Source organism: Neovison vison, chromosome 7 (genome assembly GCF_020171115.1).
Source record: "Neovison vison isolate M4711 chromosome 7, ASM_NN_V1, whole genome shotgun sequence".
NCBI classification, from domain to species: domain Eukaryota; kingdom Metazoa; phylum Chordata; class Mammalia; order Carnivora; family Mustelidae; genus Neogale; species Neogale vison.
The window spans coordinates 274957-302442 of record NC_058097.1 but is presented as its reverse complement, the minus strand read 5'-3'; the positions used below and the strand labels follow the sequence as shown (position 1 = coordinate 302442).

Here is a 27486-nt window from a genome sequence, read left to right as displayed (position 1 = left end):
AGAGGTCGCCCCAGAGGAGCTAGGAATGAGTGGGACGAGCCTTTTTACTTGGAAATCATTGAAAAGTTGCAACAACAATACGAACAGCCCAGTGAACACCTTGACCAGAGCCTCCCGGGGCTGACATCCTACCGTTTATCGTTCGCCCTTCTGCTGTGAACGCGCAGGTGTCACGCGCACACACCAGGCTCAGTACCGCACTCAGCACAATGCCTGCTGCCTGACACACACGTGTGCAGTGTTGCCACACGTCCATGTGCGGAGACCAGGTAAGCCACGCACCCAGGTCGCAGCACTGTCCGTGCCACGTGTGACCTAAGCCCATGACACAGTCCGCTTCCCCTCCCTACTCGCTCCTCCTACCACAAGCCCGTCAGGCCAGATGTGGAGGATACGAGTCAACACGAAAGCTTGGAGGGCTGGGATCTCTGCTTTGTGGGATGTTTTATTCATTTGCAGGTAAGATTTCCCAGTGTCCAGGCCACCTGCTCCATGGTTTCTGCCCCTCCCAGTTTCTCAATTCAAGCACTCGAAGAGCAGCAGAAAACACCCACAGGAAGCGTGAAATCCACCACAGGATCCTGTCAACACGGAGCCATACACGGACTTCCAGAGGCAGACTGCCAGTGCACACCGTGGACGCGGAGAGCAGAGGGGGCTGTGGTTTGCACTTTGACCCCAGAGCCTAATCTCTGGGTCCCACGTTTTATTGTCCTGACATGCCCCAGGCCTGAGGCAAACTGCACTTTTACTTCAAAACAAGAGCCCCATTTCCACACCCTCCAATGTACAGCTGCTTTGGTGAAAAGAGCCCCCCAGCCTGGGGTGGTGCCGGGGGACCCCGTGAAAGGGTCGTCTCTCAACTGCTCCTGCGCCTGCTGGGGGTTTTTCTGTCCTTTCCCAGAGCCCGACATTCAAATGGAGCAGTTAGGACTGGACAGCAAGGGGTGCACAGCAACCCCTTTCCTACCAAAGCTGGTATCTTCTCAGTTTCTTCTATTTTCACATTTTAAATGTTCCTAAGCCTGGAGACGGTTCTGACACCACTGATTTTGTTTCTGTATTTTTGGGATATTCACAGGTGAAGCGAGCACACTGTCACTCTGGGTCTGACCCGTTATATGTGTGACGTTAGTTTTCATTCGGCTGGGTTGCCTTAAGACATTCATAGTAAATACCTTAATAGCAGATGACCACGAAAAGACAGCAGATGACAGATGCAGTGAAACACACTGAGTTTTCATCTTTTAACTCACCTGCAATCTGGAAAAAATATCTCGATTTCCTGTGCAGCTACCGAGAACCAAATCAGAATTCTCTGAGCAATTGGAACTCCTCAAACTGAAACAAAAACATGATCAAAGTCTTGTAAGGGTCTCCTGATGTACAGGTTTTCCGACTTCTCCTCCTACCTCCAGAGGCCTGTGGTCACAGGGTCAGGAGGTCCCAGAGGACCACGTGATACCCACAGTCATCAACAACAAACAACAAACCCACAACAAAATACTAGCAACCCCAAGCTAGTGACATCTAAAAACAATTGTGTGCCATAATCAAGTGGGATTTATCCTAAGAATGGGAGGTTGGTTCAACACCCTGAAATCCTATCAATAGAATAAAGAAAAACCATGTGAACATCTCTATAGACACAGATAAAACATTAGACAAAATTCAGTTCCCTTTCATGATAAAAACACTCAACAAACTAGCAGCAGAAATGAACTTCCTCAACCTGATGAAGGCCATCTATGAAAAAGCCACAGCTCGTGTTGTTCTTAATGATGAGAGGTTTCTTCCTAAAATCAGAAGTAAGACAAAGTTCTCTTTCATCGCTTTCATTCAATACCACTGGAAGTTCTAGCTGGGACAGTTCAGCCAGAAAAAGAAATGAAAGGCAACCAGATTGGAAAGGAAAAAGTTAAACTATCTCCATTCACAGATGACCCGTCTTAAGATGGGCATCTTAAAGAATTTGCAATAAAAACCTATTAAAGCAAATAAACAATTTCTCTAAGTTGTAGGGTAGGTGATCAACATACAAGAATCAATTGTATTTCTTTATACCCACGAATAATCCAAGAATGGAATTAAGATAATTCCATCTACAGTGGTGTTAGAACACCGAAGGATAAATTTAACCAAGGAGGTGCAAAACTTGTACGATGAAAACTCTAAAACATTGAGAAAATTATAGAAGACCTAAATAAATTGAAAGATATCCCATGTTCCTGGACAGGAAGAATCAGTGTCGTTAAAATGATAATATCTGCCCATAATTACATACAGATACAATGCAATCTCTATCAGAATCCCAGCTGGTTATGTTGAAACTGGCAAATTGATCTGGAAATTTAGATGGAATTACAAAGGACGATCGCTTCTCGGCCTTTTGGCTAAGATCATGTGTGGAATTACAGAGGACCCAGAATTCCCAAAATAACCTTTGGGGGGGGAAAAAAGGAAGTTGGAAGATCCACATTTCCCAATTTAAAACTTCCTACAAATCTACAGTAATTGATACATTGTGATATTGGCATAAGAATAGATGTATACATCACAAATAAAATTATATTTTTAAAAAAGGGTGTATACACCAAAGTCAATAGAGAGTCCAGAAATAAACTTTCATAGGTATGGTTAACGGATTCAAAGCAAGGGTGCCAAGACCACTGAATGGGGAAGGACAGTGTCTTTAACAAAACCTGCTGGGACAACTGGATGTCCATATGCAAAAGACTAGCGGTGGATCCTTAACTTATTCCAAAAAATTAAATCAAATGGATCAAAGACCTAAAATAAGAGCTAAACCTAAAAATAATCTGGACTTCATCAAAATTTAACACTTCTGTGCATCAAAGGACTCCCAACAAGGGAAGGAGTGAAAAGATGACTACTAGAATGAGAGACCGTATCTGCGTCTTGTATCGGATAAGGATCTGGTATCCAGAATACATAAAGAACCTTTAAAATGGGCAAGGATGTGACATTTCTCAAAGAAGATACACAAACTCAAGCAAATGAAAAGATGCTCAATATCATTAGCCACCAGAGAAAAACAAAGAAAAACCATAATGAAATATACCGCTGCGTATCCATTAGAACAGGTATTTATCGAAAGGTAACATTAACTATGTTGGTGATAACGTGGAGAAACTGGAACCCTCTGATACCGCTGGTGGGAATGTAAAATGGTACAGTTTTGGAAAACAGTCTGGTAGTTCCTAAAAAAGGTTAAGATATGACATAGCAGACTGATCAATCACAGACCTGTACCCCTGAAACAAATAATACATTATATACAAATTTTTAAAAAAATACCAATTGAGGGGCGCCTGGGTGGCTCAGTGGGTTAAGCCGCTGCCTTCGGCTCAGGTCATGATCTCAGGGTCCTGGGATCGAGCCCCACATCGGGCTCTGTGCTCAGCAGGGAGCCTGCTTCCTCCTCTCTCTCCGCCTGCCTCTCTGCCTACTTGTGATCTCTGTCTGTCAAATAAATAAATAAAATCTTAAAAAAAAAAAAAGAAAGAAAGCAGATTCCAGAGTTGACGGCGCGGGAGGAATGCACTGTGCACATGCCCTTGTTCCTGCCTCCTCAGAGAAATGAGGACAAGAGGACCGGCCCCAACCTGAGTTTGCCTGGTACAGCAGGGGCTGCTCCCGACCACTAAGCACCGCTAGGAAAATTCCCAGCACTACTCAACATAAGGGGACTTGTAAGAGTTTTGCTAACTAGGCGATGGTTTACAGGTCCTTGTGGGGAAGACAGACGCAGTGGGAAACAGAAAGGCAACTGTCCTTCCTTGTGTCTTCAGTAACCATTTCCACGGACTGTGTTTCTGAGAGGGTAACAAGATTCGTTTTCTATGATTTAATACGATACACCACCTAAAGTGTGGAAGATGGAACTGACAGTCAGGAGGACGGAGACTAATAGCGACCAGCTCAGCAGGAAGGCAAACCCAACTCAGCCTGCACGTTGCAGGGAACTCTGCCCCGTGGCAGCCAGCCCACGCCCCGCAGGTGGTGATGCTTGCCACCTGCTAGCCTACTCATCCTAACCCTTACACTTAGTGACCCAGGTGCCAGGTGACAGAGCAGAAAGACAAGTCTTTGCCACTGGCAAATCTACACACAAAGAAAATGGACTCGGAAAACTCACCTTCACTTCAAACAGACTCAGACTTGCCATCAGGCTGTGTTCAACTGTGCTTTGTAGAACACAATGTAGACCGAGAGAAATAAAAACTACCGAAATTTTAAAAGTGTGATGCTTTTCGGCATCAGAATTCCTCACCTGTGGCAGAAGTCTATCAGCACGTCGACAAGAACCGAGCACGCAGTCCGCAGCTCCCCACCGCAGCCCCCCGCAGCGGCCGGCGCGGGCAGGAAGTGCTCGCGGATCGCCCACTGCTGGAAGTCCCACCTGCAACAGCAAACACCAACGTCTGCGCGGAGAAAGGCTGCGAACTAGAGCTTCCTGTGGCCGAAAAGCGAGCCCAGAGCCGGGGCCTAACAACAGCAGGGGGTTAGATCTGAAGGACTGGGGCTACAAGAAGGCCCCCTACCACAGTCAAGACCCCCTCGGGGGCCATCCCCCTTGGGTCATTATCCCAGGGTCTGCCAGCAAAGGTGCCCGGATCTGGACCAGGCTCTGCAGGTGCTCACAGAAAAGGTCCTGAGGATGTCCCGACTGAAAGCCTCAGCCAGGGAACCACTGACCGTCCATTTCTGCAGAACGAGCTGAACCCAAGTAAGACGTTTCCATAGGCCCATGAATGGGCAAGGAACCGTTGAGAAATAGATTTGTGCTACTTGTAGAATTAAAAAAGGAAAGGCCTACGCCCAGCTCCAACATAGTGATCTGGGGGTAAGAAATGCTTCCCATGGGTCCTCACACTAGACAACGTACATGCTTCTTTTCCTAGCAAAATAGAGGAGGAGGAGGGAAGGGAGGGGAGACCCAGGACCGACGAACCCACGCCCAAAGCACTCAGGTGGCTGGGCGCAGACCTGAGCAGCAAGAGGACCTCCGTCTTGCGGGACAAGCAGTTATTCTCGGCACGGTTCTGACTTTATCTCTACTCGCTCCTCCTAGAACCGGACACCACGAGACAGCAGCCCCTGCACGTGACCCAACTCTGACCACAAAGGGACAGCGGCTCAGGGCGGCTCATGCTGAACCCTGCCCTTGGCTGCCCCCCCCGGCGCTCCTATGCCCACCAGCTCCACGATAGCCCCAGCACGTTTCCCTCCCTGACCGAGGACCCCCACACCCAGGGGCTTGTCGGCACCCACTCACACTCAGAACAGCACATTTCTCCTCCCTGTGGTCTGTGGAGTTGGCCCTGGGACCCACAGGAGCTCGGACCTCGATTTACCTACTCCTCCTGCCACACGCTCAGGGCCGGCGCTGCTGACCAGCCTTCTGCCGGCCATCGTGTTCGTCCCATGGGTGAGGTGGATGCCGGCCGGCCGGCCGAGAACACTCCCAGCCCCGGCAGCAGGGCCCCGGACAACCAGGACTCCACTGCGGCTCCTCACCGCTCGGCCGTCCCTGCTCCGCTCCCTCCCAGCGGAAGCACATTTGCTGCCCCTGCCATGCCCTCCCTGGGACCTGTTCTCAGAGCCCTGTCTGGGGTCCTGATCCATTTTCGCTGCCTGCATGCTTGGCCCCGGGCCCACTCGGGGTACGCCTGTGTGCAGCTGCTGGCAGGAGTGCCCAGTCTGGGGTGTCAGGGCCGAAGTGCACTGCCTTGTGCCCCCGTCTGCATGAAGGTGCCCTAAGGGCAGGCCTGTCTCGTCACAATGCACCCCATGTTCAAGAACATTCTAGAAAGGGGCGCCTGGGTGGCTCAGTGGGTTAAAGCCTCTGCCTTCGGCTCAGGTCATGATCCCAGTGTCCTGGGATCGAGCCCCACATCGGGCTGTCTGCTCCGCAGAGAGCCTGCTTCCTCCTCTCTCTCTCTCTCTCTCTCTCTGCCTTGCCTCTCTGCCTACTTGTGATCTCTGTCTGTCAAATAAATAAATAAAATCTTAAAAAAAAAAAAAAAAGAACATTCTAGAAGTACCTGACAAACAGGAGGAACTCAGTACATGTTTCTTGAAGGAACAAATGAATGAAACTGTGCTTGTCAGTTATGTTAACTGAACGCTGAGGATATGACTTTAAGATAATGCAGAAAATCATACAGCGTTTTGAAAGGCAGATCCCCTACCCCCTTGTAAAGACTGTATTTATTTGCGAGTGCACATGCATGCACATGGTGGTGGGAGGGCAGGGCAGAGGGAGGAGCAGACTCCCCACTGAGCAGCAGCCTGACCCAGCTTGGTCCCAGGACCTTAAGATCATGATCCGAGCTGAAATAGAGTCCGATGTCTCATTGACTGAGCCCCCCACGGCACCCCAAGGCAGATGCCTTTCAACACTTACCTTTCCGTATCCGAAAGAAAATCAAGCTCGGGTTGAATTTCTAGCTCCAGCTGTAACCAGTCCCTGTAAGTTAACTGAGAGAAAAGGACGACATGAACACCACAGTGCGGACAGGACGCAGAAACCACAGGTCAGCTTGGTGACACTCTGCTGTCCCCGAGGCATGACTGGGAGCCTCTGCTGGTCTCTGTCCTCTCGCCGTTCCTGGCGGTCAGCCTGAGGCTCTGACGCTGAGCCCTGGATGAAGAGCTCAGATACTGCTTCATTTACCTCTGAGCAGGAGGCTCACGACAGCCGCTCAAACTCGTACTCGGAGATGGAATTCTCCAGCACACTGCCTGGTTTTGAACAGTTAACCGCGCCCAGTTCCTGCACACCACTACCGCCACGACCGCGTTGTGAGTGAGGCGAAGTCACCACAGCACAGCCTGATGTCGTGATGCGCTGGGAACACTCCCGATAGCACAGGGGTCACTCTGAAATTCTTGCAACGATCCCACGCATGAACGTGGACTAATCTCAAAACCTCACACTGTGTGTCAAAGTGCACCCTCCAGGGGCGCCTGGGTGGCTCAGTGGGTTAAGCCTCTGGCTTCAGCTCAGGTCATGGTCCCAGTGTCCTGGGATCGAGCCCCGCATCGGGCTCTCTGCTCGGCGGGGAGCCTGCTTCCTCCTCTCTCTCTCTCTGCCTGCCTCTCTGCCTGCTTGTGATCTCTGTCTGTCAAATAAATAAATAAAATCTTAAAAAAAAAAAAAAAGCACACTCGAGAAATGCATGCACAGCACACTCCCTGTCCGCGCCAGAGCTGGCCGTACAGAGTAGCTCCCTGCTCAGGGACACACGCACGTGTCCACATCCACGATCACCCGAGAGAGAGCAGGGGCGGCGGCCCTCGGAGACACCGGCTACGCTGCCCGCGGGCAGAGTGCTCCCAGCGCCTTGTTGTGCTCAACACACGCTGTCACACCTGCTCTGGTAAAAGCACTGAATATACAACACAACAATTGAGTTTCTTCTCTAAAGACTGAAATAAGCAAACACGCAAGGAGCAAATGAAAGGTTATGAAAGGGCAGCAGACCAATAACGTAGCCTGCTGGCTGGAGCAGGCCAAGGCCCCCTGGTGACCAGGCTCAGAGCAGGCCCAGCCCAAATCGGAGCCTGGCAGCTATGCTCCAAGATGTTCATTCCCCCTTATGACCTGCTGCAAAACGTTAGTGCCAGGGGACGCGGGCAGAGTAGAAATGACCTTTCAGTCTTCCTTCTTGCGAGGCCGTGTGACTCGGCAGTAACACCCAGCGCTTTCCCGCAAAGCGGCCTCTGTGCTGCTTCAGCGCCGGGCTGGCCCACCGTGTCCTGAGGACACCCCAAATCTATCCACAAAAGCCCGTGCATTAGGACGAGGTGAGAAGCAGGAAAAGGGCAGTGGGACCTACATGAACTTCTTTCTCCTCCAACAGTTCCTGGAAGGCTCTCTGTTTCCACAGACAGAGGGCGGCTCGTTGCCAGTCCGCGGACGGCAGGCACAGGAGCCTCCAGGGAAGGCCGACTGCGTCCTCCTGAGATGGGGGTTCTCGGGCTTCTGAGAACAGCCTGAAGAGAATGAACTGGAACTGAAGAGACACAATAAGCTGGTTGTGTGCCCACGGCAGGGCAGCTTGGAGACCCTGTGAACACCCGGAGTGGCCTTGCTAACGCCTCCCGGGGCGCTCTGGGCCCCGTGTTCAGCTACGGATGTAATTTCGGTGACCAGCCCTGTCTGTAAATGTTGGCGCACGTCTGTCCGTCTCCTGGGATGCAACACCTGGAGGCAGGATTGCAGGTTCTAAACTGTCCCCGACGTGGCGGGGCGGACACGACCCCACAGCTGCTGACGGCACCGGCGTTTCCACTGAAAGAGGATGCCAAGTGGAGAAGCGCCAGACTGTCTGGGAGTACATTTATGTCTGCCACTAGGAGATCAGACCTTTCTTGATCTTCACTGAGCCACAGGCTGCTCGAGGCGACCAGGGGAGGGATAGGGACACCCCTCAGAATTACACAAGGTGGGACCAGGAACTGCCTTGTCTGGGCCACCTCCTACTCTCTGTTGCGGGCTTCAAAATGCAGGCACCTGAGCCCAAGTTCCTCAACACCAATGACCGGAGCACAAGGGTGCCCAGACCCCACTTAACCCATGGGCAGGACCAGGGTTTCACAACGGATTCTAATGTGACGCCTGGAACCGAGATCTGCATTTCAACTTCATAAGATGTTCCTTAAAACTCCACCAAAGGAGTCACGCTGGTTTCCATTCTAACTTCAAGTTCACTGTTGCCACCAAAGGTTTCTAGTACACATCTTTAAATTTCTCTGCTTTTGGGATGCCTGGGTGGCTCAGGCAGTTAAGCATCCAACTCTTTTTTTTTTTTTTAAAGATTTTATTTATTTATTTGACAGAGAGAAATCACAAGTAGATGGAGAGGCAGGCAGAGAGAGAGAGAGGGAAGCAGGCTCCCTGCTGAGCAGAGAGCCCGATGCGGGACTCGATCCCAGGACCCTGAGACCATGACCCGAGCCGAAGGCAGAGGATTAACCCACTGAGCCACCCAGGCGCCCAAACATCCAACTCTTGATTTTGCCTCAGGTCATGACCTTAGGGTTAGAGATCGAGTCCCACATCGGGCTGTGTGCTCAGTGCAGAGTCTGCTTGAGACTTTCTCTCTCCCTCTGCCCCCCGAGCTCACCTCCCTCTAGAAGAAATAAATTCTCTAATTTCCTCTGGTCTTGTAATAAACACAAGCATTCAACAGATGAGGGAGGTCTTTTGAGAAAATCAGAACTCTTGTTTAAATACAAAGATACCTTCCACGAATATTTATCTTCTAGTATACCTATTTCACAAAAATCAGTGTGTTTTTCTTTTTCTTTTTTTTTAAAAAAGATTTTATTTATTTGTTTGACAGACAGGGATCACAAGTAGGCAGAGAGACAGAGAGGAGGAAGCAGGCTCCCTGCTGAGCAGAGTGGCTTAAGCAGCTTAACCCACTGAGCCACCCAGGCGCCCCAGTGTCTGTTTCTTTTTAGAAAAATGAGGGACAGAGGCGCCTGGGTGGCTCAGTGGGTGAAGCCGCTGCCTTCGGCTCAGGTCATGATCCCAGGGTCCTGGGATCGAGCCCCGCATCAGGCTCTCTGCTCGGCGGGGAGCCTTCTTTCTCCTCTCTCTCTGCCTGCCTCTCTGCCTGCTTGTGATCTCTGTCTGTCAAATAAATAAATAAGATCTTTAAGGAAAATAGAAAAGGAGGGACATTCATGGTCTTTGTCATCTTACTTGCCCCCTTCATCTTAAGTCTGCGAGCAAAAGAGAAAGGCCGTGTTCAGCCCCAGCACAGGGGAGGCAGCTCCCAGGGCACGGTCCGAAGCACAAGAGAGCACAGCTGTGCAGAGAGGGGGCAGGGAGAGAGCAGAGAGCTGGGCCTTCACTAGAAACCTGCGGGAAACTGGAGATGGACCGAATGCAGAAAAGGATGTGGACAGACCTACCTTTTTCAGGAGGGCTGGAGATAAGCAGCTGAACAAAGTATCTTGCGACCCAGAAGGAGACTTACACAAAGAGTAAGCAATCGCCGCTGTACAAAATCTGAAAACAGAAAACATAAAATGTACAAATGTGCTGCTTGCAAAATAAGGAACTATAACAGCAGTGTGAATGTCACAAAACTGAACTGACTGCATTCTAAACCGGATGTCCCAAGGGGCAGTCTTGGTCTCGGCTCCGGGCCAGGCCGGCTCCTCTGAGCCCTCGGGAACCGGGCCCCATTACACCTGTGGGTCTGAGCTCTGTCTACGCGGAAGGCACAGACCCAGAAAACACAGCAACGGTCAGACTGTTCAATACAGGCTTGCTTTTACCGCACGTAGAGTCACGGCGGGACAAAAGCCATCGAGTCAGATGGGGCGAACGCTGCTGACCTGTCATCTGACAGGGTTTCCGCTCACCCAGTCACTGTTCCTTGCTGCAGGAAGTCTATGGAACCAGACAGAAGCAGGCCCAATTTCAACTCGGCCTATGGTGGAGACTTTGCCTGCCTGTGTTGGGTTATCAAGGGTTGGGAGGAAGAGCCCGATGAGAAGAGACTGACCCCGGGGCCGAGGGGAAGGGAGGAAGGTGCTGAGGAAGGAAGGGGACCCGGGCGCCTTCACGAATGACTGCTGGGGGGCACTCTCAGTGTTGCCCAAAGCCCCTCAGAGGCACAGGGCTCTGCCTCCCGCTGGGGAGGGCTCAAGGCAGCCACTGGAGTGCAGGTCTCTCCCCACTCTAACTCCTGATGTCTTTAGTCAGTTCTGTCCATGGACCGCAGTCCCAGGCCCGGCAAACAACTCCCACTGGAGCTCCCTGGCTTCTTCCCTGAGCCTCCATCTACTCCCCCTGAGGCCAAGTCCAGCCTCCCGGGACCCCGCCCCTGCCCTCCCTGGGGGGGCAGCCCCTCTCACCTTCACCAGCCCACCTCTCCCCAGCACCTACCGCCCCCCCCACAAGGGCGGGGATGCGGTTCCCCCCCAGGTCCTGGAATGCATCTGGCCCACAGTGGCTTTTGAAGGAACCGTGGAGGTATATGCTAGCACCAACTTCTAGAATGATGGGTCTCGAAACCCTTTCAGATGAACTTTTTTGGACTGGACAACTCCAGGTGCAGGAACTCACCCCAAGGAAATAACTACTTGCCACAGGGAAGCCCAGCAGCCCAGCCAGAAGGACGGGTCCAACTGGACGCCAGGCACTCCCAAGACAAAACCCAGTAATGCTCGCCTTGACCCAAAGATGGCTTGACAACACGGCAAGGTATCTACAGTCGACCGCTGGTCTTATGATCTCGTGTTTGTGAACAAGGAAATACACACACAGAAATACAGTATAAGACTCTGGAAACACATGTACAGAACGTTAAAGGGTGATTATGGAGTGTGTCTGTTTCGGCCAGTTTTAGCCGATGAGAATGCGCCCCTCTCTGGAGAGCGGGGAGGCGGTCAGGGTTAGGGAGCGGAGGGGCGCGAGGAGCAGCTCACTTCAGGCAGAAGAGTGAGGTCTCCGCAGTCCCAAACGGCAGGAGGCTACTGAAGAACTCGGGGGCAGGAAGGGCCACGTGCACGTCTGGGAGCGCAGACCTGGACTCGCTGAGGTGCACGACCAGGGCAGCCAAGCCCAGCACGTGGGAGGCACTCAGGCTGGGGCCCTGAAACGGGAGATGGTGTTTCTCCAGGAAGGAGGGCAGAGCCCACATCCCAGACAGAGGGAGGCAGAGGCCCTACCTGATGCCGGAGCAGCTGGCAGAGCCGGGTGAGCGTGGCCCGGAGGAGCCTGTGTCCACACACAGTTGACACGAAGCGCGCAGCCCAGGGACCCTGCCTGCAGAGACGGCCGCGACACCAGCAGTCTGGCCAGTCCTGGCCCTGCGTGGCCCCCCGTGGAGTCCGCCGCCTGAGCCGTCACACACAGGAGGCCCGAAAAGGAACTGGGCTGTTCCCCGAACAGCGGGCTCCCCTGTGGTGCTGCTCACCCTTCACCCGAGCAAAGTCAGCACGGCCCCGCCACCCACCTGGGGCCCCCAACCAGGACCGAAGCCACAAGGCAGGACCCAGGGTGAGAGCCAGACTAGGGGCGGACAGCCACGCTCCTCGTCCTCATCACGAAGACAGGGAGAAGCTCACTGCACCGAGGAGACCCGCGCTCAGCCCCCGGCCGCTGTGTGCATCCCCCCCCCCCCGGAAAAGCACCAGCCTCTACCTGTCTGCTGGTGCGAAGCTGGAGGCCGCCATCAGGTTCTGACAGAAAGATGTCAACAGGAGGTCCGCGACCTGACAGACAGAGAGACGGTCACTGAGAAACAGAGTCCTGGAGAGAGCGGGAGCCCGACGGACTGCTGACGCCTTGGACACGGCAAAGCAGGTGCACGTCTGCGGAGGAAATGCTCACGCTGACCGGTGGCCGAACCCCATTCCTGAGTCCCGACACATGGCAGCGCGGGTGGCCCACAGTCCCGGCCCAGAGATGGTGCAAGGGGGAACGGGTCGCACACCTCAGCGCTCCAGGCCCAGAGAGTCAAGAGTTTTAGGCTTTGGGGCCGCAAACACCACCTGCTGCGTGTTCTGCAGAAATGTAAACGGAGTCTGTACGCGCAGAGGCCGGGGTGGGCTGGCCCCGGGCGGAGCAGGCCCAGCTCCCCACGTCTTGTTTCCCGATCCGGCCCGGCACCCACACCCCGCACTCACCTCCTGTTCCCGCGGCTCCAGGTGTGGAGCCCGGAGGCTGAGCTGGACCCGTGAGTGCCCCCGGCTGCTGTCCTCCTCGTCCGGGCCCAGGACGGAGCTGAGCCGCTCGGAGACCAGTGCCAGGTGAGCAGAAAGAACTGCAGACGAAGAAGGCCACGGTGAGAGGCGCCAGACAGAAGCGGACACCCAACCATGCCTGCACCTGGGGCCGGCTCTGTCCATCCTGGGCGCATGTCCCTGAGGAAGCGGGGAGGACTGCGACACGAGACGGGCACGAGACGGGACAGAGCGGGGCCAGGGGCCGCACACTTGCGCCCGGTTCTCTGAGGGGTCCGCGTGCTCCTTCGCCATCAGAGACCTCCACTTTGCACGCACACTCTCCGCGTCCCCCTCACGCTGCTACACCTGCTGAGCTCCGCATCCCACCGCCAGCTTCCAGGCGCGAGGCAGGGAAACAAACGGGCCACCAGGCCCCTGGAACTGGCAAGTGTGCGGCTAGAAACAAGGCTGACCAGACCTGTCGGGATCCTGCTGAAGCCCGGCCCGTGTCCCTGCTTCATGGGAGTGCAGCTCCGAACGGCCACACACCCAGGGCGCTGGGGGCACCGCGAGTAGGGACACTAAGCTGGCACTGGGAATATTTCCTCTGCGAGGCTCCCACTGAACATTTTGTCCTCACTTGACTACAATGGTTTATGATCTATAAGAACTTACTGTACTTCCTGGGTAAAAATACGGTCTATTTACTTTAGATTCTGCTTTTTTCCCAACAAAAATCTCTTCGATAGGAGACATCAATATCTGATTTTGTGGACTGCCACTCTGTAGTGTGAACCGTCACACTCTTCCTCCACAAGCGAACATTTGTGCCTCGCCATTTTCTAGGACCTCGTCGCACAGAAGCAGAGGCCTAGTGCTTAGTGTCCCTGCTTGTCAGTCCCTTCAGAAAGACACCCCAGAGCCTCGGGATGCCAGTTTTCTCCCTGCCCATCATCTGTCCTGCTGGAATGTCAAACGGCAGAGCGGTCGTCCCTGCTAAGGGTCTCTGACAGCCTGAACGAGAGTCGCGCCCTGTCCAGCAGCCACCAGTGCCGCACTCAGGCTGAACCGAACTCCGGCCCTGGAGGACACCCACGCAGCCCGCAAAAACCCGCCGCAGACAGCCGCGCCCTCGGCCAGGTCCTCACCATCACCCTGTGCGGGGTCTGCCACGGCGGCTCGGAACTCTCTGAGCGCAGCCGCGAGCGGTCCGAGAGGCTCCTCCACGCAGCCGGCGTCCGCTGGCCTCCCTAGGGCAGCACCTGGGAGACGACAGGACACACAGCCCTGGACACAGCTCATGGGTGAGAAGCGCAGACACAGGCGCCAGACGAGGGGAGGCACTGCTGGGCACCAATCATTGGACCAGAAATTTGTTCATAAAATGTTTAACTTAAGAAAAAACACGGTTTACGCATAACATGCCATAAAGATTAAACTGTAAAGAAAAAGGACCAGAAGCAGAGTGAGTGAGTCTGGGTGGGGACATAGGATTGTGGATGAGTGACAATTTATTCCATTTCTCCGAATTTTAAGTAACATTGTCATACTGTTTTTTTATGACAGAATATTTAAAAAAGAATAAGATGTAAAGAAAAAAGCTAAGGGGGCGCTTGGGTGGCTCAGTGGGTTAAGCCGCTGCCTGCGGCTCAGGTCATGATCTCAGGGTCCTGGGATCGAGCCCCACATCGGGCTCTCTGCTCAGCGGGGAGCCTGCTTCCTCCTCTCTCTCTCTCTCTGCCTACCCGTGTTCTCTGTCAAATAAATAAAATCTTTTAAAAAAAGAACAAAGCTAAGAATTAGTATATATAAGATGATTACTAGCTCTCAACATATATTCCATAAAAGTTATGAAAAAAAATCTGATCACATATTTATAAAGAAAAAAAAATTTTTTTTAAGCACATGTTCTTGCTTCAGGGGCACAGGTCTGTGGTTCATCAGTCCTACAGTTCCCAGCGCTCACCGTAGCGCATATGCCCATCCCCCAGCCGCCCCACCCCTCCCTCCCCCTGCGCTCTGGCAGCCCTCGGTTTGTGTGTTTTTTCCCTGAGGTTAAAAGTCTCTTATGGTTTGTCTCCCTCTGGTTTCATACTGCTTCATTTTCTCTAGATTCGCTTGTGATCCTCTGCCTTGTTTCTCAAGTTTCACATATCCATGAGATCGGATGATATGACAATTGTCTCTCTGATTCACTTATTTTGCTTAACGTAACAGCCTCCAGTTCCATTCACATCATTGCAAAAGGCAAGATCTCAATTTTTGATGGCTGCATAAGGTTCCGTTGTATATACACACACCACATCTTTATCCATTCATCTGCCGATGGACATCCGGGCTCCTTCTGTAGTCTGGATATTGTGGACATTGCTCTTATAAACACTGGGTGCAGGTGACCATTCGGATCGCTACATTTGTATCTTTGAGGTAAATACCCAGTAGTGCGATTGCTGGGTGGAAGGAAGCTCTATTTTTAAGTTTTCGAGAAACCTTCATGCTGTTTTCCAGAGTGGCTGCACCAGCTTGCATTCCCACCAACAGTGAGGGAGGGTCCCCCTTTCTCCGCGTCCTCGCCGGCATCTGTCGTTTCCTGACTTGTTAATTGTAGCCATTCTGACTGGTGTGAGGTGGTGTCCCACTGTATTTCCCTGATGCCGAGTGATGCTGAGCACATGTTCATGTGCCTGTTGGCCGTCTGGATGTCTTCTTTGCAGAAATGTCTGTTCATGTCCTCTGCCCATTTCTTCATTGGATTATTTGTTCCTTGGGTGTTGAGTTTGGCTAAGTTCTTTATAGATTTTGGATACTAACCCTTCATCTGATATGTCATTTGCAAAAATCTCCCATTCGTTGGCTGTCTTTTGGTTTTGTTGACTTTTCTTTGCTGTGGAAACGCTTTTAATCTTTTTTTTTTTTTTTTTAAGATTTTATTTATTTATTTGAGAGAGAGATCACAGGTAGGCAAAAAGGCAGGTTCCCCACTGAGCAGAGAGCCCGATGCAGAGCTCGATTCCAGGACTCTGGGATCACAACCCAAGCCGAAGGCAGAGCCTTTAAACCACTGAGCCACCCAGGCACCCCATGAAAAGCTTTTTATCTTGACGAAATCCCAATCGTTTATTTTTGCCCTTGCTTCCCTTGATTCTGGCGATGTTTCTAGCAAAACTTTGCTACAGCTAAGGTCAAAGAGGTTGATGCCTGCGTTCTCCTCAAGGATTCTGATGAATTCCTGGCTCACATTTAGGTCTTTCAGCCATTTTGTCTTAGTGTGTGGTGTAAGGAGACGGTCCAGTGTCATTCTTCTCCACGTGGCTGTCCAATTTTCCAAACACCATATGTTAAAGAAACTATCTTTCTTCTACTGGACATTCTTTCCTGCTTTGTCAAAGACTAGTTGACCACAGAGTTGAGGGTCTATTTCTGAGCTCTCTATTCCATCGATCGATGTGCCTATTTTTGTGCCAGTACCATGCTGTCTTGACGATCAAAGCTTTCTAATGTATGGAGGTCAGGCATGCTGATGTCCACAGCTCTGGTTTCTGTTGTTGACACTCATCTGGCTATTCGGGGCCCTTTCTGGTTCTGTATAAATTTTAGGATTATCTTTTCCATTTCTGTGAAAGAAGGTGATGGTATTTCGATAGGTACTGCACTAAATGTGTAGACTGCTCTAGGTGGCATAGACATTTTCACAATATTTGTTTTGAATGCTCTATACTTTTCTGAGTAGTAATTCTTTGACTCTCCGGTTAGATTTATTCCTAAGTATCTTACGGGATTAGGTGCAACTGTAAATGGGATTGACTCCGTAATTTCTCTTTCTTCTGTCTAGCTGTTGGTGTATAGAAATGTAACTGATCGGGGCGTCTGGGAGGCTCAGTGGGTTAAGCCTCTGCCTTCGGCTTGGGTCATGATCCCAGGATCCTGAGATCGAGCCCCACATTGGGCTCTGTGCTCAGTGGGGAGCATGCTTGCCCTCCTGTTTCTCTGCCTGCCTCTCTGCCTACTTGTGATCTCTGTCAAATAAATAAATAAAATCTTTAAAAAAAGAAAAAAAAATGCAACTGATTTCTGTGCATTGATTTTATATCCAGCCACTTTACTGAATTCCTGTAGGAGTTCTAGCAGTTTTGGAGTGGAGTCTTTTGGGTTTTCCATATAAAGCATCATCTCATCTGCAAAAAGATAGAGTTTGACTTCTTTGCTGATTCAGATGCCTTTTATTTCTTCTTCTTGTCTGATTGCTGAGGCTAGGACTTACAGCGGTCATAGTCAATATCCCTGCTTTGTCCCGGACCTCAGGGGAAAAGCTCTCAGTTTTTCCATACATCAAAGAATGATATTCACTGTGGGTTTTTCATAGATGGCTTTGATGATATTGAGGAATGTACCCTATATCCCTAGACTGTAAATAGCTTTAATCAAGAAAGGATGCTGTACTTTGTCAAACACATTTTCTGCATCTATTAAGAGGATCATATGGTTCTTGTTCTCTTTTATTAATCTATTGTATCACATTGATTGATTTATGGATGTTGAACCAACTTTGCAGTCCTGGGATAAATCCCACTTGGTCATGGTGAATAATCCTTTTAATGTACTGTTGGATCCTACGGACTAGTATTTTCATGAGAATTTTTGCATCTGTGTTCAACAAGGAGTTGGTCTGTAATTCTCCTTTCTGATGGGGCCTTTGTCTGATTTGGGGATCAAGGTAATGCTGCCTTCATAAAATGAGTTTAGAAGTTTTCCTTCCATTTCTATTTTTTGGAAGTCTCAGAAGAATAGGTATTAATTCTTCTTTAAATGTTTGGTATAATTCCCCTGGGAAGCCGTCTGGCCCTGGGCTCTGGTTTGTTGGGAGATTTTTGATGAGTACTTCAATTTCCTTGATGGTTATGGTTCTGTTCAGGTTTTCTATTTCTTCCTGTTTCTAGTTTTGGAAGTTTATACATCTCTAGGAATGTATCCATTTCTTCCAGATTACCTGATATTTTGGCATATACTTGTTCATAATATGTACTTGTAATTATTTATTTATTTATTTATTTGACAGAGAGAGAGAGAGAGAGATCACAAGTAGGCAGAGAGAGAGAGGAGGGAGCAGGCTCCCCGCTGAGCAGAGAGCCCGATGCGGGACTCGATTCCAGGACCCCGAGATCATGACCTGAGCCGAAGGCAGCAGCCCAAACCACTGAGCCACCCAGGCACCCTGTACTTGTAATTTTTTAAAAAAGATTTTATTTATTTATTTGACACAGAGATACAGAATGAGAGGGAATACAAGCAGGGGGTGTGGGGGAGGGAAAAGCAGTCTTCCCGCTGAGCAGGAAGTCCAATGCGGGGCTCGATCCCAGGATCATGACCTGAACTGAAGACAGATGCTTAACTGAGCCACCCAGGCACCCCTATAATCATCTCTTTTTCTTTGGTATTGGTTGTGATCTCTCCTCTTTCATTCATGATTTTATCTGGGTCCTTTCTCTCTTCTTTTGGATAAGTCTGGCCAGAGGGTTATCAATCTTATTCTTTCAAAGGACAAGATCCTACTTTCATTGATCTGTTCCATTCTTTTAGTTTCTACTGCATTAATTTCAGCTCCAATATTTATTATTTCTCTTCTCCTGCTGGGTTTAGGCTTTCTTTGCTTTTTCTCTACCTCCTTTAGGTAGGTTAGGTTGTGCATTTGAGACCTTTCTTGTTTCCTGAGAAAGGTTTGTATTGCTATATACTTTCCTCTTAGGAGTGCCTTTGCTGCATCCCAAATATTTCGAACACTTATGGTTTCATTTTCATTTGTTTCCATGAACTTTGTTCATTCTTCAATTTCCTGTTGACGATTAATTCTTTAGTAGGATGCTCTTTACCCTCCATGTATTTGAGTGCTTTCCAACTTTCTTCTTGTGATTGAGTTCGAGTGTCAAAGCATTGTGGTCTGAGAATATGCAGGGAGTGATCCCAATCTTTAGGTACCAATTGAGATCTGACTTGTGACCCACAATGTGATCTATTCTAGAGAACAGATCCATGTGCACTGAGAAGAATGTGTATTTTGTTACTTTGGGATGGAATGTTCTGCATCTATCTGTAATGTCCATCTGGTCCAGTGTGTCATTCAAAGTCCTTGTTTCTTTGTTGATCTTTTGCTTAGATGATCTGTCCATATCAGTGAGGGGGGTGTTAAAGTCCCCTACTATTATTGTATTATTGTCGATGTGTTTGATTTTGTTATTTTTTTAAAGATTTTATTTATTTATTTGACAGAGAAAGAGATCACAAGTAGGCAGAGAGGCAGGCAGAGAGGGAGGGGGAAGCAGGCTTCCCGCTGAGCAGAGAGCCCGATGTGGGGCTCAATCCCAGGACCCTGAGACCATGACCTGAGCCGAGGGCAGAGGTTTAACCCACTGAGCCACCCATGCACCCCTGATTTTGTTATTAATTGGCTTATATAATTGGCTGCTCCCATGTTAGGGGCATAAATATTTACAAGTGTTAGATCTTCTTGTTGGATATACCATTTAAGTATGGTCGAGTGCCTCCCTCATCTCTTATTATAGTCTTCGGTTTAAAATCTAAATTGCGGGGTATACGGATCACCACTCCAGCTTTCTTTGACTGTTCATTAGCATGGCAAATGGTTTTCCACCTTCTCACTTCAAATCCGGAGGTCTCTTTGGGTCTAAAATGAGTCTCTTGCAGGCAGCATATAGATGGGTGTTATTTTTTTATCCAATCTGATACCCTGTGTCTTTTGATTGGACCATTTAGTCCATTTACGTTCAGGGCAACTGGTGAAAGATATGAATTTAGTGCATTGTATTGCCTGTAAGATGACCGCTGTTGTAGATTGTCTCTGGTTTTCTTCCTAGTCTATGCTACTTTTAGGCTCTCTCTTTGCTTAGAGGACCCCTTTCAAAATTTCCTGCAGGGCTGGTTTGGTGTTCACAAATTCTTTTAGTTTTTGTTTGTCCTGGAAGCTTTTTGTCTCTCCTTCTATTTTCAATGACAGTCTACCTGGATATAGTATTCTTGGCGGCATATTTACCCATTTAGTGCCCTGAATATGTCATGCCGGTCCTTCCTGGCGTGTCAGGTCTCTGTGGATAGGTCTGCTGCCTATTTAATGTTTCTACTGTTGTAGGTTACAGTCAGTCCTCTTCTGAGCTGCTTTAAGGATTTTCTCTTTGTCTCTGAGACTTGTTAATTTTACTATTAGATGATGAGGTATTGGCCAATTTTTATTGATTTTGAGGGGGTTCTATGTGCCTCTTAGATTTTGATGTCTGTTTCCTTCCCAAATTAGGTTAGTTCTCCACTATAATTTGCTCCAATATACCTTTTGCCCCCTCTTTCTTTCTTCTTCTTCTGGGATGCCAATTATTCTAGTATTATTTCATTTTATGGTATCACTTGTCTCTCGAATTCTCCCCTCATGATCTAATAGTTGTTTATCGCTTTTTCTCAGCTTCTTTATTCTCTATTACTTGGTCTTCTAGATCACTAATTCTGTCTTCTGCCTCATTTATGTGAGCAGTTAAAGCCTCCACTTATTACACCTCATTAATGACCTTTTTGATTTTAATGACTTTTTTGATTTTTGACTTGGTTATATTTTATTTCTCCAGAAAGGGATTTTCTAGTATTTTCTATACTTTTTTTCAAGCCCAGCTAGTATCTTTATAACTGCTATTCTGAACTCTTAGTTTCATCATCTTACTAATGTCCATGCTACTCAGGTCCCTGGCAGTTGGTACTGCCTCTTGTTCTTTCTTTCCATTTCATCATTTTGTCCAGAGAACTAGAAGAACAAGAGAACAAAATGCTGAATGGGTAGCAACAACTCCAGAAAAACAAATCAGAGGAGATCTGAAACTTCCAGAAAGTGGTCGCTTTTCGGTTCATAGAGTTGCTACTATTCTTTTCTTCGATCTTCTGTTGAGTTCATCGGTGTTCAGAATGGTTTAATAACTCTCTAGCTGAATTCCTGGGACCAGACGAAATGTAGGTCTCCTACTCCACCATCTTGCTAGCTTTTCAAGAAAAATGTTTCGAGGGACACCTGAGTGGCTCAGTTGGTTAAGCGTCTGCCTTTGTTTGGCTCAGGTCACGATCTCAGGGCCCTGGGGTCCAGCCCCACATCCAGCTCTCTGCTCAGCAGGGAGCCTACTTATACCTCTCTCTGCCCATCCCTGCTCGTGCTCTTGTGCTCTGTCAAATAAATGAATAAAACCTTAAAAAAAAAAAAAAAAAAAGGAATGCACACTACATATGTTTTAAAAGCAGAGTACGTTCCAGTTCTGGGGTCACCAGAGAAGACAATGGATAAACGCAGTGAGCTTCAGAAGGCAAACACTAGGACAAAACCAGAAAGCATAAGGCTTCTTTCATAAGCCCTGCCAGATAAAGTATAGTGAACATGCTTGAGGCCCCCAAGGCAGGGCCGGGGGCTGGACTGTAGGGAGGCGCTGCCTCTCACACACGGGACACAGCCCTACAGCCGCCCTGGTGCCCCCAGCACGGAGGTGAGCTGTTTCAATACTGGTGCAAACAAGTGTGAGACCCGGGACTTTCATTCTTTGCCCTCTCGTTTCTTCAGGCTCCGTGGCTGTGAGAAATCATCCAAGTGTGTAAAAGGAAGGGTTTTGGGAGACAGAACTAGAAAACACAGCCTCATTCAGCCTAGCTGACCCGGCAAAGGTCAGAGGATTTAAACCATACGACCGTGCTGAGGAAGCAGGCCCTCCCGATCAGCCTCCCACCATGGCCCAGTTAGTGGAGACCACGGGATGGGTCGGATCTGCCAGCAAGGCTGCCCAGCGGCTTCCAGCACTGCTGCCGCGGACACGCTGTTGCAGGTCAGACCGAGGCCTACAGCACTCCTCCTCATGAGCTGAGCGGTCTCCAACTCAAGAGAGAAGCTTCGGCCGACCCAAAAAAGCAGAGCCCCCCCCAATCATATCCCACTTCAGAAGCAACACTGCAGCCTCAAGCCTGGCTGCCTCGTCTGACAGGTCACCCAAATCAGGATTAGCAAGCAGAAGGCACATCACAGCCTCAGGCAGCACAGCAGGGAGGTGCCCCAGCAGGTAACCTGCCAAGGCCTCCGGGCTGGGACCTGACAAGTAGGGTAGGTCTGTCCTGACTGAGCCAGACCGGCACTGGCCAAGGTCTTGCCTGCATACCTTGTGACCAGGGAGCCAAAAAGGTGCCCGCCTCAGGGACAGAGCCATTAACCTTACTTTCTGGCTTCTTCTCTCCGGCAGTGGAGCAGGCTTGGCGATAGGTGGAGTACAGAGATGGGGGAATTTTATCTGCCCTGGATCAAGAGAAAACATGAAAACCCAAGTCAACCATGACTCAAATTAGCTCTCAAGCTCACAATTGCAAATATTATCACAGAACAAAAATACATGATATAATCTATTACCCATACCTTATAGTATGACCCTGTTATTAGAAAAAAAGAAACCATTGCATGAATCAAATTGTCCTGTTTCATAATGTGTCATATAAAAATATCTGCCAATGGGGTTGCCTAAGGATAGTGAGATTATAAATAATTTTTACTGCTCTCATTAAAGTTTGGGTAATTTCCAAATGGATTTATGACTTTTAATGAGTAATACGGAGAAAAACATCCAATTAATGTCATTAAAAATACACAGAATTATAGAACAAAGTCCTATGACAAAGAGGTTCAGAGGAGCAGGAGCCACAGAGTGGCAGCCCAGGTACAGGACACGTGCAGTGGTGTGGCCTACAGGACACAACGTCTCAGAATGAGCAGTGAGTCAGGAGGGCAGCCTCGTCACAGTGCTGCAAACCCAGACGACGAACCAGAGAAAGGAGGGAGATGGATGGGTCCTAGAGCAGGAGACCCCTACGAGGGACAGGCCGAGGATGGCCCACACCTGAGGACCACACCAAGCACCTGGGGACCGGAAAGCCATGAGCTTCAGGAGTAGAAACCAATGCAAAGAAAAAGAAAAGAGCAAATCTGAGGAAGTGCAGAAACCTACAGAAAAGGACATGTCAGACACCACTCATCCTCAAAGAGCTAAGACAGTGACAGAAGGGTCAGGCAGGTAAACTGGAAGAAATCCTACTAAAAAGAGAGAAATTACACCCCAAAAAACAGACATGCAAAACGGAGAACAAGTCAGAAGACAATCCGGCGACCAAGGCCTGAGAAGTGGGAACCACAAGAAGAAGCTACATGGGAAATAAGCTATTGATGTCATCTGGGCCTGAGGTTTGCTTCCAAACAGCCCAGAGCAGCGGGGGCTTATGAGCGTTACATAAATACTATTCTATTTTGTCTTGAATTTCTCATAACAGAAGATTTTAAAGTATCTGAGAAAATTTCTTATACTGAAGGACATGAATTTCCAGATTAAAAGGCCCACCTTCTGCTCAGCCAAAAAATGAAAACAGACCTAAATACTGAAATACACAGCCGTTAAATTTCAGAACACAGGGAAGAAAAAAAAAAGGCACAGGAAGTCTCCAGAGAAAAATACAGGTCACGTGCAAAGAATCAGAAATGTAACAGCTCAACATCAGCACTAGAAGCTAGACATCAACAGAGCAATACTTTAAAAAATTTTAGGAAAAGTATTTCTGACCTAGATTTCTATACCTCACCAAACTACCTGCCAAATGTGAGGGTTAAATAAGCTGTCCCCGCAACCAAAAAAAAGAAAAGGAAAGAAAGGAAGAAAGAAAAAAAGAAAATAAATATAAAGATAAATATCAAAATTCAGTTAAGAGGGGTGCCTGGGTGGCTCAGTGGATTAAAGCCTCTGCCTTCGGCTCAGGTCATGATCTCAGGGTCCTGGGATCGAGCCCCGCATCGGGCTCTCTGCTCAGCGGGGAGCCTGCTTCCCCCCTCTCTCTGCCTGCCTCTCTGCCTACTTGTGATCTCTCTCTCTCAAATAAATAAATAAAATCTTAAAAAAAAAAAATTCAGTTAAGAGTTGAAAATGCTTGGGGCACCTGGGTGGCTCAGTGGCTTTAGCCATTGCCCTTGGCTTGGGTCGTGATCTCGGGGTCCTGGGATTGAGCCCTGCATCAGGCTTTCTACTCAGCGGGGAGCGTGCTTCCCCCTCTCTCTCTGCCTCTGCCCACTTGTGATCTCTCTCTCTCTCTCAAATAAATAAATAAAATCTTTAAAAAAAAAAAAAGTTGAAAATGCTTGCTTCCAGAGAAAAAGAAACGGCAGGTAAGTGTGGGGGGATGGCTGTTTCTCCTAATAAACTTTATAAAACTGAAACTTAACTCTATATCCTTACTTGACTTTGACAAAAACATTTTTTTAAAGATTTTATTTGAGAGAGAAAGAATGCCAGGGAGAGCATGAGTTGGGGGGGAGGGGTGAGCATGAGTGGGGGTGAGGAGTAGGGGGCTGGAGAGAGACTCCCCACTGAGCAGGGAGCCGATGCAGGGTTTGATACCAAGAACCTGAGATTATGACCTAAGCCAAAGGCAGATGCTTCACTGACTGAGCCACCCAGGGGCCTCCAAAAACAATTTTTTTAAAACCTAGAAATAGGGGCGCCTGGGTAGCTCAGTGGGTTAAGCCTCTGCCTTAGGCTCAGGTCATGATCCAGGCTCCTGAGATCGAGCCCCGCATCAGGCTTTCTGCTCAGTGGGGAGTCTGCTTCCCCCACCCCCGCCTGCTTGTGATCTCTGTCGAATAAATAAATTTTTAAAAATCTTACTTAAAAAAAAAAAAAAAAAGCCTAGAAATAAATGTCAGTGAATGAGGACACCATCCCATGCATACACCAAAAAGAAAAGAAGGGGAAAAAGCTGGCATTAACAGCCTAGTAAGTAAATAAACCCTAATAGACAGTACAGGGGCACGTGGGTGGCTTAGTCGTCAGGCATCTGCGTTTGGCTCAGGTCATGATCCCAGAGTCCTGGGATCGAGGCCCACATTGGCTCCCTACTCAGCGGGAAGCCTGCTTCTCCCTCTGCCACTCCCCCTGCCTGTGTTCCCTCTCTTGCCATGTCTCTGTCAAATAAATTTAAAAAAAAGGAATATGCAGGGAATGTTCACAAATCCTGAACAGGTACATAGTCTATGGAAAAGTCTCAATTTATTAAAAAAAATCCATAAAAAGCTAATCATGTTCTTTGAAAATAATATAATTAAAGCAGAAATGAACAATAAAAGCTCTGGGACAATTATCTGTACGTTTGGAAAATTTGTTAATTCATTTACAACTAACTAAGAACTATCAGAATGGGATGCCTGGTTGGCTCAGTTGTTAAGCTGCTGCCTTTGGCTCAGATCATAATCCCAGGGTCCTGGGATCAAGTCCCGTGTTGGGCTCCTTGCTCAGCAGGGAGCCTGCTTCTCTCTCCGCTTGTGTGTGTGTGCTCGCTCTCTCGCTCTCTCTCTGACAAATAAATAAATAAAATCTTTAAAAAAAATTAATATTAAGATATACCTGTATTAAAACACAAGAGGGTGCCTGGGTGGCTCAGTGGGTTAAGCTGCTGCCATCGGCTCAGGTCATGATCTCAGGGTCCTGGGATCGAGCCCCACATCAGGCTCTCTGCTCAGCAGGGAGCCTGCTTCCTCCTCTCTCTCTCTGCCTGCCTCTCTGCCTACTTGTGATCTCTGTCTGTCAAATTAATAAATAAATAAATCTTTAAAAAAAAAAATAAAACACAAGAAAGGGGCGCCTGGGTGGCTCAGTGGGTTAAAGTCTCTGTCTTCGGCTCAGGTCATGATTCCAGGGTCCTGGGATCGAGCCCCGCGTGGGGCTCTCTACTCTATGGGGAGCCTGCTAACTCCTCTCTCTCTCTCTCTCTCTCTCTCTCTCTGCCTGCCTCTCTGCCTACTTGTGATCTGTCTGTCAAATAAATAAATAAAATCTTAAAAAAAAAAAAAACCACAAGAAAGACTATAAAACACTGAGTTAAACAACCAGTTTCAGAACCTGTAAAAAGAACAAAAGAGTAAACTCAAGGAAATACGGAGAAGGCAATAGTAAAGTTAAAATCTAAAAGCAATAATACAGAAGATAAAAAATAAATCAGCAGATATGATAAGACCAAGATAATACCAAAAAACCCCAAAAAAGTAGTTATGCAGTAAAATTAATACAACAGACAAATCTTTAACAAGAGAGAGTCATCAAGGGCAAAATTAACAATAGGAATTACAAAAAGATCGCGGGGCGAGAACAGGGGGCGCCTGGATTGCTCAGTCAGTCAAACATCCAACTCTTGAACTCGGCTAAGGTCTTGATCTCAGGGTTTTGAATTCAAGCCCCACGGTGGGCATGGAGCCTACTTAAAAAAATATATATATATACATACATGGTAATCAATGCTATATCAGTAAATTTAAAAATATAGATAAAATAGATGGTTTTCTAGAAACATACAACTAACTCAAGAAGAAATAAAAAATCTAACTAGACAAACATTCAAGAAACTGAATCAGTTGTCCAGAGCCCGCCTCTGAAATGGATTCCAGGAACAGATGACTGTAGAGCCACGTTTGACCGAACTTAAAGGAACACAAAAATCCCTGAGTTATACGGACTATTTAGGACCCGGGAAAAAGGGAAGGTCACCCAATTCATTCCATGAGGTGCTACAACCTTGATGTCAAAGCAGCCAAGATGAGTAAAAACATATGAGACATAGATGCAAAAACCTTAAAGTATTACTAATTCGAATTCAACAGCCTCCACAATTAAAAATCATTACCAAGTGATGTGGTAGTGATCTAGAAGTGATCCAGGAATGCGAGGACAGTGGAAAACTAAAAGTCGTCCGTCCTGGAGCGGATCACAGAACACCCAAACCACCTCCAGAGACACAACAAAAGCATTAATTCATGCTCAAAGTCCTAGCAAATTCACATAGAGGGAACTTTCTTGATATCATAAAAAGCATATGAAAATATAAGTAGACTACAGCAAATCAAGTATTGGTAAAAGTGTAGAAGCTTTCTTATTTGAGTCAGGAACAAGACAGTTTATTTCTACAGTTTCATATAATACTAAAAAGTCTACCTAATACAATAAGACAAAAATGAAGAAGTATAAAGATCAGAAAAAAAAGACAAATTATTATTATTTTTTTAATTATTCATTTGACAGACGGAGATCACAAGTAGGCAGAGAGGCAGGCAGAGAGAGAGAGGAGGAAGCAGGCTCCCTGCTGAGCAGAGAGCCCGATGCGGGGCTCGATCCCAGGACCCCGAGATCATGACCTGAGCCGAAGGCAGAGGCCTTAACCCACTGAGCCACCCAGGCGCCCCTGTTTTGTCATTATTTATTTATTTGACAGACAAAGATCACAAGTAGGCAGAGAGGCAGGCGGGGGGGGGGGGGTGCAGGCTCCCGGCTGAGCAGAGAGCCGGATGTGGGGCTCAATTCCAGGACCCTGGGATCATGACCTGAGCTGAAGGCAGAGGCTTTAACCCACTGAGCCACCCCAGCGCCCCTCTTTTCAACCTTCTTATGGGTATCATTATGTTCTAGGAGCTTCACTAGGAAGCAGGATTTACAGAAAGAACAAGTTTGGAAAGCCGGTCAGGTGTGAGCCAGGGGCCTGAGACCCCACGTTCCACTGGAGCCCCAGGTCTGGTCCATCTGTTGTAGGGCGAGGCTTCCGTGTCTCCCTACTCCTTTCCTTCTTTGCTTAAATTCTCCTTTCACAGTGATTATGGACCAATAACGTGACTATCTTAAATTCCCAGAAAGACAGTCCTAAAAGTTCATCGAGAAATGATATTCAGTGGTG

At 48.4% G+C, this 27486-nt stretch overlaps 1 protein-coding gene across 3 annotated transcripts in view; it reads right to left on the bottom strand.

The window, feature by feature from the left end:
* Nucleotides 1-27486, bottom strand: part of FANCA (FA complementation group A) — a 59679-nt gene that overhangs the window by 7005 nt on the left and 25188 nt on the right. For all 3 annotated transcript variants that reach the window (XM_044255521.1, XM_044255522.1, XM_044255523.1), the window contains 11 exons: nt 21957-22033; nt 13866-13979; nt 12679-12815; nt 12194-12264; nt 11719-11815; nt 11476-11642; nt 9952-10048; nt 7866-8042; nt 6431-6504; nt 4295-4423; nt 1257-1341 (listed from right to left, as the gene is read on the bottom strand). In XM_044255521.1, the coding sequence (XP_044111456.1) occupies nt 1257-1341; nt 4295-4423; nt 6431-6504; nt 7866-8042; nt 9952-10048; nt 11476-11642; nt 11719-11815; nt 12194-12264; nt 12679-12815; nt 13866-13979; nt 21957-22033 (1225 nt within the window). The remainder of the gene's footprint in view (nt 1-1256; nt 1342-4294; nt 4424-6430; nt 6505-7865; nt 8043-9951; nt 10049-11475; nt 11643-11718; nt 11816-12193; nt 12265-12678; nt 12816-13865; nt 13980-21956; nt 22034-27486) is intronic.